General features: G+C 41.9%; 1 protein-coding gene across 2 annotated transcripts in view; it reads left to right on the forward strand.

Annotated features, from left to right (window-relative positions):
* Positions 1 to 393: 393 nt before the first annotated feature.
* ARHGEF26 (Rho guanine nucleotide exchange factor 26) overlaps positions 394 to 11180 on the forward strand; it is a 148233-nt gene continuing 137446 nt past the window's right edge. For both annotated transcript variants that reach the window (XM_025214791.1, XM_025214793.1), the window contains exons 1-3: positions 394 to 775; positions 2330 to 2369; positions 6896 to 7041. In XM_025214791.1, the coding sequence (XP_025070576.1) occupies positions 536 to 775; positions 2330 to 2369; positions 6896 to 7041 (426 nt within the window). In that variant the 5' untranslated portion in view covers positions 394 to 535. The remainder of the gene's footprint in view (positions 776 to 2329; positions 2370 to 6895; positions 7042 to 11180) is intronic.

Below are 11180 nucleotides of genomic sequence, written 5' to 3' on the forward strand. Positions count from 1 at the left end.
CCAGCCCCCCGGCCCTCCCTCCGGCCCGCCCGCTCAGGTGCTGGAGCTGGTTTCGACTCATTCCCTGAGTTTCAGGCCTCACGGTGGCCTGAGCACCCGGGACAGCCCAGGGGTCCGTCCGCCGAGGAGCTCCAGGCAGCCAGCACTAGTCCCAGGGCAGGACCAGACTGTTTTACCGCCCAGCCCGGGGTCCTCACCTGCTGGAAATGTCCCTTCTCCGAATAACAACGGGCCAGCTAGTGTACCGGTCCAACGTGACCAGGTTTCTCAAAGAACAGGAAAGTCACCCCCGGGGCCTTCCTTGGTGTCCCAGACAGCTCCCCCAGAGCAAAGCTCCACGCTCCAAAGACTGCCGTCTGATGAGACCCAGGTCTCAGAGCAGCCCTCCGTAGTTCTGAGTACAAACAGTCCTGCAGCTCTCAAGGTGGGCAGGCAGCAGATCATTCCTAAGAGTTTGGCCTCGGAAATAAAAGTGACCAACAAATTCAGTTATCCAAACCTGGAGCCAGACAAGAGAGTTGTGAAGGTTCGCAGCATGGTGGAGGACCTTAACGTGCCTTTGGTAGCCGCTGGCGATGAAGAAACGGAAGGTGACTTGGATAGTCTAGGAACCCTGAGACGAGGGTTGAGATCTACTTCCTACCGCAGGGCAGTAGTGAGCGGCGTTGACTTTGACAGTTCTACAAATTTTAAGAAAAAAAACAGAATGTCCCAGCCTCTACTCAGAGCAGTGGTGGAAGATAAGGAGAAGTTTTCAAGCTTAGGAAGAATAAAGGTGAGTAAACTGGTGGGTGAAACTGAAGCAGTAACTTGAATGGTATTATATGATTTGCTGTGTTTTTCTGAGTGCTCTGTTTATGGTCAGCAACTTTTTTGTCGGTTCTGAAAATCTCTATGGTTATTTAAAATCTCTTCAGTTCCACTTTGATCAAAACAATACTTTCAAGGGGACACTTAATTTGAACCCAGGATGTTTACAATAAAAAGAGTGTTAGTAGTAGTTTCATGTTGTATGTCTGCCCCTGAGCCCCTCTGCCAATTTAGATGTTGTTTTGCAATCACACTTCTTTTTAAAATTGCTTCCCATGACCCAGTATGCCTGCGAGTACAGGAGTCAGTGCAACTGACTTCGCAAACTGCTGCTTAATGCAGAAAGTAAATGAACTGGCAAAAAAGAATAATGTTTTCCCCTTCTAATCTTTTTTTCAGATACAATAATCTTAGGCATTACTTGTAATAGTATATTTAAAACAGGCAGATTTTTAACTGACAAATAACTTTTACCTATGGTGTTGGTCTAATATGTGTCCTAAAAGTAGGATGATGGCTTATTTTAATACTCAGAATTAATCCTTTTTGAGTAATAGTGTTACTATATTTTATCATGTATTCACATACTAAATGATGCCACAAAGACTTGCTAACAAATTGGAAACATTTATTAATCTTTTTTTTGCTTGAATGTGTCACACTGACTTTTTCTTGTGTTTCATTTGCATTTGATGCTTCAAGCATTGCTTGTTTTAATAAATTGGTACATTACAAATTTCTGCAGGGTGACTTGGAATTGTGTGGTAAAGTACTCCAGGCAAGGCTTACAAGCTGTAACTATTGGAATATTGTAATGATCAACTACAGGATAATTTAATGTGAGGGTTGGAAGCTTTCAGAGAAATGAAATAAAGAAGCAGGAGGTCAATGTGTGGGCCATATCATGCCATCAGTTTTTTTGTGATGAGAGTTGTGATGGTTCTGCTTAAATTCTGATGATGTGATATTGCCCTCTGTCTCTCTCTCTCTTTTTTTTTTTTTGCTAGCAACATCTCTCTCTTTGATCAACTAAACTAATGGTATTTGAACCACATAAATGTCTGAAATGTAATGCTCAAATAAAGTCTATTTTGGAGGTTTGTTGTGGTCTCAGAAACTAACTTGCTGAATATTTGATTAGAGTTTTATTGTAGGGTGAACAGAAAGAAGCTAGTCACTCAAACATGAGATTTATAGGAAGGCTAAGAGGGAGTGAAATAAGTTAGTTCATTACACTCTTGTAAAGCCATTAAAGCTTTATTCAGTTTATAGGAAAAATACCACATGTAGGACAAATCTAAATAAATGATACATGACAGAAAAATATCCAGAGGAACTTTTAAAGTGAAACAATTTACAAGTGAAACAACTGTTGTATGAGAGACTTCCTAAGTTTATACATTAGGAATAAACGACTCAGTGCCTAAATATCAAATAAAGTACTATAGTACCTGTATGCTGTCAGCAGCTTGGTATGCTTATCTTCACATGCTGTTTCCTTTTTTCTATTAAAAATTAGAAGAAAATGCTGAAAGGACAAGGGACTTTTGATGGGGAAGGTAAGCACTGGCCTTTTGTGGAGGTTGTTTTTTACTATTTTAATGAATACTAAGAAAACATGCTTTCAATAGATAGAATAAATCCTAAAAGAAACTAACTTCAAGAAAATTATTTCATAGAATTCTTCAATGCTTTGTCAAAGCATCTTGGGAAATTAAAGGTTTGGGTTACCAATCAGTTGAAAATTCCTTTCTCTAATATTTTGTCTGACTGACAATGCTGCTTATGGAATTCTTTAACCAATATAGAAAGCCAGGTAAGGAAATACCTTAAACTTGAATATGAAAAGAAACTGGATTGTATGTTGTTTAAACCTCTGCTGGTATAAAGCACTGTGGAATTTCTACAAAAATGGTGCATTCCCATAAGCCAGTTTCAGGCCTCTAGAACAGTGGTTCTCAAACTTTTTCTTCACGGATCACTTAAATTTCTGAGGGTCTTGGTGGACCACTTAATAAACTTTTTTTTGTTCTACAAATCAAAGCACATAACTCATATTTTGATAGCAGTAGTCTTACCTTACAAGTGTAGATATTCTCAACTGTTCTGCAACCTTTCTGCGGACCACCTGAATGAATGGAGCTCATAGAGCAGTGGTGGTCCACGGACCACAGTTTGAGAACCTCTGCTCTAGAAGCATACCCACCTTACAGCTGTGTGGATGCAAGAATTAAGTTCTGGATTCAGCTTGCAGGCTGGGGGCTAAGTTGTCCTACTCTGGTGGGGGTGTTAACCACTGCTATCCTCTGCTCCCTGACCTTTACCAGTCCTTAGGAGAACTGTCTTTGCTGTCCAGGTTTTAATCCTTTCTTCTGTTGTAGCTTTTTGACACTTAAGTTTGCAGGCTAGGTATTATCTTTGTCTCTGCTCTTCCATGCTCTGTCTCTCACCTCTTACCCTGACTCTTGACAAGTTTGTTGTTTTCCCTGTATCTCCAGTTTTTTTTTTCTCTTCCTGTCTACAAAATCTTAGGGCTGTGGGATAATTTTGGTTTGACCATGCTCTCTTTGGCTTGTCCCTCTTTTTATCTCCCCTCCATTCAAAATCTGGTTGTCCTAATTCCGTTTTTATTACTTTGTCAATGTCTTCCATTTGTGTCTTTCCCATTCTATAACAGCTCCAACAATGTTCAGCTCCAACACTGTTTTTCCAGTTTTGGAGCACTCCACAATGATGTCTTGTCTTCATCTCTTCCAGCATCACTTTGTTTACCTTCACCTTTTCCTATGCTCTTAAGTGATTTTTTTGTTCTAGTTCACTTTTGACCATTCTCTTGCTCTCCTTTGTCAGTGTCACTTACATTACTTTCTCCATAATGCTAATCAGTTTCATTCCTTAGGAAACGTATCAAAACTGCATTTATTCTTTGAAGCCTACTAGTTCCAATTATCATGATGATATATATGTTATATGAAATAGTGATCGTATAACATTTTCATTATGGATTTGGATGATGGGATTGATTGCACACTTAGCAAATTTGCAGATGACACCAAATTAGGTAGAGTTGCAGACACTCTGGAGAACAAGCCTCGGATCCAGAATTCCCTGGGTAGACTGGAAATATGGTCTGCAATCAACCAGGTAAAATTCAACAAGGACAAATGCAAAGTCCTGCACTTGGGATGGAATAAATGCACACGCAAATACAGACTGGGGAATGATTGGCTAAGGTGCAGCACTGCAGAGAAGGACCTCTTGGTTACTGTAAGCTGTATAGTAGCCAATAGTGTTCTCTTGTTGCAAAAGAAAGCCACAGCATACTGAGTTGTATCAACAGAAGTGTCACTTGCAAATCAAGATAAGTAATTATTCTGTTCTATTCAGCACTAGTGAGGCGTCACCTGGAGTACTGTGTTCAGTTTCCCTTCCTCCCTCCCCCCGACACATACACTACAAGAAGGATGTGGAAAGATTGGAAAGAATCCAGTGAAGAGCAACAAAAATAAGGGGCTTGGGAAGCAGTACCTTTGAAAAAAGGCTGAAAGAGCTAGGGTTATTTAGTTTGGAGAAGAGAAGACTGAGGTGGAATTTTATCGGGCTCAGATAGTAGTAATCAATGGCTCGAGGTCTAGTTGGCAGCCAGTATCAATTAGAGTGCCCCAGGGGTCGGTCCTGGGGCCATTTTTGTTCAATATCTTAATCAATGACCTGGAAGATGGCATAGAGTGCACCCTCAGCAAGTTTGCAAATGACACTAAGCTGTAGGGAGTAGTAGGTATACTGGAGGGTAGGGCTAGGATTCAGAGTGACCTAGACAAATTGGAGGACTGGGCCAAAAGAAATCTCATGAGGTTCAACAAGGACAAGTGCTAAGTTCTGCACTTAGGACAGAACAATTCCATGCACCGGTACAGGCTAGGGTTGACTGGCTTGGTCAACAGCTCTGCAGAACAGGACATGGGGGTTATAGTGGACAATAAGCTGCAGATGAGCCAGCAGTGTGCCCTTGTTGCCAAGAAGGCTAACAGCATACTGGGCTGCATTGGTAAGTGTGTTGCCAGTAAGTCAAGTGTAGTGATTCTTCCCCTCTATTCAATACTGATGAGGCCACATCTGGAGTACTGTGTTCAGTTTTGGGCCCCCCCCACTACAGAAAGGATGTGGACAAATTGGAGAGAATCCAGTGAAGGACAATGAAAATTGTAAGGGGGTGGTGGACATGACTTCTGAGGAGAGGCTGAGGGAACTGGGTTTATTTAGTCTAGAGAAGAGAAGACTGAAGGTGATTTAATAGCAGCCTTCAACTACCTAAAGTGGGGTTTGGAAGAGGATGGAGCTAGACTGTTCTCAGTGGTGACAGATGACAGAACAAGGAGCAACAGTCTCAAGTTGCAGCAAGAGAAATTTAGGCTAGATATTAGGAAGAATTTTGTCACTTGGAGGGTAGTAAAACACTGGAAGAGTTTATCCAGAGAGATTGTGGACTCTCCATCCTTGGAAGTTTGTAAGACTCAGCTAGACAAAGCCTTGGCTGGGATGGTCCTGGTTTGAGCAGGGGGTTGGACTAGATGACCTCCTGAGGTCCCTTCCAATCCTAGTTTTCTATGAGTCTATGATTCTATGAAAATGCCTTGTGCATCTTAAAGTATTACACGAGCTTTTCTTGTATACATACTTGGCAGTAAGTGCGGAGTGAGGTGTTTTAATTAGAGAGGTTTCTGGAGAGCTGCTTTAGTTGAAATGCCTCAGCATCACGTGTATTAAGCCCTAGCCTGTTTAAAAATGGCCACAAGACCCTTTAATTAAAGCTCACTCAATGAGCTTCAGTTAAAGTGCCCCAGAGGCCATTTTTAAACCTTTGGGGGCTTATATACATGATATTGTGGCAATATTAGAGCATTCTAATTAGAACAAAGATTAATCAAGTCTGCTCCGATGCATTCTGATTAGAGTGTGTTAGAGCACTTGTGTAGACACCCAAGTATTTCTTCTCCTGTCAGATTGCATCCTGCCTTTGACTTCTCTTTGTTATTCCATGTATTTGCACAAAGTATGGGGCACAGGTATTTGGGGGGAGTGGGGATTAGTTTTAATTTTTATGCTTCTTTCTCATGTGCATTAATCTTAGTAGCACTAAGGCAGGGGTTTCAAACTCACCTTGTGCCCTAGGCCAGATCCAGACCATGAGGCTCCCAGTAGACTGAATCTGACCCCTAGTAGTGGCCACAGCCACAGCAGCAACAGTGGGGTAAGTAGTAGTGGGCCAGGAGGCTGCAGACCAATTGAAGGCTGTACAGCCCTCACTTGCCTGCTTCCTGCTGCTGATGGCCATGTCCACTGGGGTCCCAGGCCCCTAGGATCTGTAGTAGGCCATGCCAACCACTAGCCATGTTTCTAAATTCCCTGGCCCATTGGTAGCTCAGAGGTTTGGATGGATGATTTTGTGGGCTGGGCATCCCTGAATTAAAGTATGTAGAAAAAGGATGCTGAATAGCTTACAGGCATAGAGGGCTTATACTTACCAAAGCTAAGGGATGGGTATTGAGGTGTGTCCCACAAGTTCTGTTTTTGGCCAGTCCTAATTTAAAGTTCTGAAATTAAAATTTGGGCTTATTTTCTTCCCCCACTCTCAATGAACCCTAAAGATAATCTTCATGTGAATTCCAATGCATTGTAGGTTTGTAACCCCCTATTTTGCTGAATTTAATCATCAAATAATTGGACTTCTGGATTAAACACCTACTTTACTGATACCTTTTAAAAAGAAATTGAGCTAGTTATGAAATGTTATACAGCAAATTAGAGAAGAAATAAAATTGTTTTCTGGTTTTCCTTAACAAAGGATGCATCTGTTCTTTAATTCAGTCAGCAGGCATCTTTTTAATAGTGGCACAGTAATCCATTGTTACTGTACTGTGCCATTGTCCACCCTAAATGAGATGCTATCTTTGTCTTTGCTCACATAATGTGTGAGCAACGTGTATTATTTGCTTTATTCTATTGTTTGAATGTTACTTTATAACTCCGTTGAAAGAAAATGGCAAAACTTTCTGGTAATTAAGGATTTTTTTTTTTTTCCTAGAAAATGCTGTGCTGTATCAGAACTACAAAGAAAAAGCTTTGGACATAGATTCAGATGAAGATTCTGAGCCTAAAGAACAGAAAACAGATGAAAAGATTGTTGTTCAGTATAAACCTCTGAGATCAACGTGGAGTCAGCTGTCTGTAGTGAGTGTTTATTTGTTACATAGTCAATTAGAAAACAAATACAGCGTGCAAGAATGGATGGAAGCAAGTGCAATTTTCAGTTTGACATTTATGATCCTTATGTTGTTTCCCAAACATAAAGTGGTTGCAGATTTTTATGTTAATCCTCGGAGTTGAATTGACAAAGTATCATTAACATGAGGCCAAATTCTGAGGTATTAACTCATCTTTACTTAAATTCTACACAAACAAATGTCCATCAGCTTCAAACTATCTTAGTTAGGCCCACTGGAAAAGTTAAAAGCCAGGTAATTATCTAAATAAGATCAGCAATATAAGGCTTTTTCCTTCGTTAAAGAAAATGGATAACACGAAGAAATGGGCATGCATAAGAAGTTATTTTTTCCACTCAACCGGAAATTCTATCCTTTATCTGTGTGAGAATATTAGTAGAACTAGAAATAATACTCTAGATTAATAGATACCTTTTTGGTATATATTGCAAATAAAAATAAGTAGAATAAGGGAGGATAAGTTATTAAGCAAAGGATTGTGAGTTGTAGTTCAGCTTTATGTACATAAAGCTGTCTTACAAACTTACATAATCAACAGATTTGTAAATTCAAGCCTTTGCTTAAAGCCCGCAGTTATCCATATCACTTTTAGCTCATATTCAAGCTTTAGGGCTTGATTTTTGCAAACAGTTTCCATAGGGGACCATGCATAGTTCTTAGGCCTTATATATATGGGATCCTCCACTTGTGTACACATCAATACAAACCTTTAGAATAGATCTGTGGTGCTCAACTTTCCAGCCTCAAGGGACATATGAGTGGCATGGGATCAGTCCACAGGCTGGATCCCACATGGGGTTAGTCCATTGGCCCTACCCTATGTGACAAGATGCAGCCACACACTGGCCTGACCCCACACACCCAGAAGTGACTGTTCAAACCCAGGGGTTTCAATCTATTATGTACAGGCAGTCCTCAACTTGCAGCGGCTTGACTTGCAGTAATCCACACTTGCAGCGCTCCGCATTTTACACCTATGTTATTACTACGCCGCTGATCGTTGTGCTTAGGGCATGACATAAGTGTAAGGATCCAGCACTGTATGTCATTCAGTCACTGCTCTGGTGTCCTGATGTGTAAGTTTCTTCTACTTCCAAATTAAAGAACCTGAGCTGCCCATTGTACTCTATGGCTGTAATGCCTTTGCAATGTTGAGGGGAGTTCTCTGTCTTTTAGCAAACCAACGAACGGGGCTGCCAGGCAGAGCTCCGAGCTCCACAGAGAAAGGCTTCCTCCCTTCTGCTCAGCAGTGTAAGTTGAGTGGCAAGTGCCTCGTGTGGGGAGGGGCCCAGAAATAGCTGTAGCTGCAGCTGGGTGCTCCAGGCAACATCGCTCCATGCACTGCCCTGGCCCCAGCTGCCCTACTATGCCCCCATTGTGCTGGGGCCATGCTGGTTCTTACACTAGCTTCATCCCCACTGACATCCTGCCCTACCTTGCTCTCCTCTGCTTGCTCACCACTCCTGTCAACACAGGGTTATGGGGGGCTCTGGCAATTGCTGTCTCTTGGCCTTTCATCCCAGTGTGAGTAATTATTTATACAGTCAGAATCAACATGGTCTATAGTAAAGTTGAATAGTTGATTAAACAAAATTAAGTAGTTGATTTAAATATGGTGTTTATGGTCATTTCTATGAAAACTTGGGCATCAGGCCCTTGGTCAGGAATGTAACCCCCTATTATAACATTGTTTCTATGGGAAAATCAGATTCGACTTGCATCGTTTCGACTTACAGCTCCTTTTCCAGGAACGTAACCCGTTGTAAGTGCGAGGACTGCCTGTAATGGATGTTGGGATCACTTTTTCTAAGTCATTATCTATTTTGCTGCCTTTCTGTGCTGCTTTGTTTGTGTGTGGTACATTAAAATCAAAGGCCAAAGAGTTCATGACTAATGATGAAATGTAAAAGGAATAAACAGAGAAGATAACTTCTGAACCTGTGAATTCCACCAAGCAGCCAGAGGGGGATACAACATGAGATAATGAATCTGAGGTTATTAGACTAGTAGTAACAAGTTCTCTCTCATGCACTGAATACAGGCTGTATAGTTTTTGCACCTCTTTTGTATAGCTTTTCTACTAGTTTTGGAAATATCTGGCAACACATATTAAACAGTACTTCTCTCTGATTTTAGAGGCATGGAAGATAGCAAAACTTTACTGATTTTTTGTTTGCATTGTAGTAGTACCTGGGGTCAGGACTCCATTGTACTAGGGATTCTTTCAACAAAATAAAAAGATTGTCTCTGCAGTGTTTGAAATCTAAGTACCTTTTCATGCTTTTTCTGGCTTTTTCATGCTTTTTCAGAGCCAGTATCAATATGCCTTTGTAGAAGTAAAAAAATACTTCTGAAGAGGAGCACTATTTTCTTTCTTAGGATAATGTCAAAATTAGGTTGAGATTACTGTGCCATCTACATACGGTATATGTCAGCAATAAGAACATACTTTTTAAGGGATTTTTAGCATTTTCTAATATTGCCAAAGAAGGGTTGGAATGCTGGTGGAGGAACCCCCTCCCCTGCCACCTATTTATAGAAATATGGTATATTCATGGTAGAAAAACACTTGACTTGTTTATTCAAACAAAATTATTAAGAAGCTGCTGGCCTTTGAGTGATCGGTTATTTGTTTATATTATCCATTCTAAAGCAGATTCATTAGCTGATGTAGTCAATGTGAGGACTTCCTTTCATTTTGAATGGTAGGTGGATTATTTCCTTTTCCTTTCATCGTTTCCTAAGAGTAACTCCAAAATGCATGAGCAAAAGGGACAGTCTTTATACTCCTTCCGACCCAAACACAGTTAATTTCTGGGTATTGCTGGCAGGTCAATTTCTTCCAAAGTTGTATCACTAACGGTATGATGTAGTATCAGTTAAACCAATGCAAAGGACCATGTGGATATTTTAAATTCAATAAAGCCCTGATGATAACAAATTCAACTATAGTTGTTTAGGAACAGGTTTAACATAGGGGAAAACAGACCCTCATCTTGGATTTGAGCATAAGCCATGGGACTAGGGAGGATGGGGAGTGGCAGCAGACTGTAGCTCTAACTCTGGCTCCAGCTCAGCAGCAGTGGTTGTGATAGCGGCAGTTTTGCCTTTGGTGAGTACCAAAACTGCCACCAGAACTACCACAACCATTGCCACTGCTGTGTGGCCATGCAGGGCCCAGAGTGACCATATACTCTATGACCCGGTCCAGAGTGGGTTCAGAGCAGGAGCTGGGGGGAGTCATGGAGCTGCAGAGTCGTGGAGTGGAGGGTGGGGGGAAACAGGCGACACAAAGAGGGGGCAGGCAAGAAGAAAGACAAGTGGTGGAGGAGCAGTTGTTCAGGGGTGCAGGCAAGAGTCAAGGCAAGTGCTAAGGGGGACAGATGCCAGATAATGCATGCATGGGGGATCAGGCGGGAGTGGGGGCAAGTAGCAGGGGGCAGGTGTTAGGGGGCAGACTCCAGGTGGTGCCCATTGGGGGAGGGGCATGTGGTGGGTTGACAAGTGGAAAGGGGCAGGGGTCAGCCCACTTGATTCCCATGCACCCCTACCACCTGCCCCACTGTTACTTGCATCAATGTAGCAGTGGTGGGGATTAATTTAAGATGACCATACAATAGTTAGATTCTCTATGTAGAATATTATAACACATTTATAAGTTTTCCACATGTAGAATCTTATTTTTGTGGGGGTTGTCTTAATTCATAGATTCATAGATGATTCATAGATGTTAGGGTCAGAAGGGACCTCAATAGATCATCGAGTCCGACCCCCTGCATGACCCCAGCTAGATGCATATCCAACCTCCTCTTGAAGACCCCCAGGATAGGGGAGAACACCACCTCCCTTGGGAGCCCGTTCCAGACCTTGGCCACTCTAACTGTGAAGAAGTTCTTCCTAATGTCCAGTCTAAATCTGCTCTCTGCTAGCTTGTGGCCATTATTTCTTGTAACCCCCAGGGGTGCCTTGGTGAATAAAACCTCACCAATTCCCTTCTGTGCCCCCGTGTTGAACTTATAGGCAGCCACAAGGTCGCCTCTCAACCTTCTCTTGCGGAGGCTGAAAAGGTCCAGGTTCTCTAGTCTC

The sequence above is a fragment of the Alligator sinensis genome, unplaced genomic scaffold (genome assembly GCF_000455745.1).
Source record: "Alligator sinensis unplaced genomic scaffold, ASM45574v1 scaffold60_1, whole genome shotgun sequence".
In the NCBI taxonomy this organism is placed as follows: domain Eukaryota; kingdom Metazoa; phylum Chordata; order Crocodylia; family Alligatoridae; genus Alligator; species Alligator sinensis.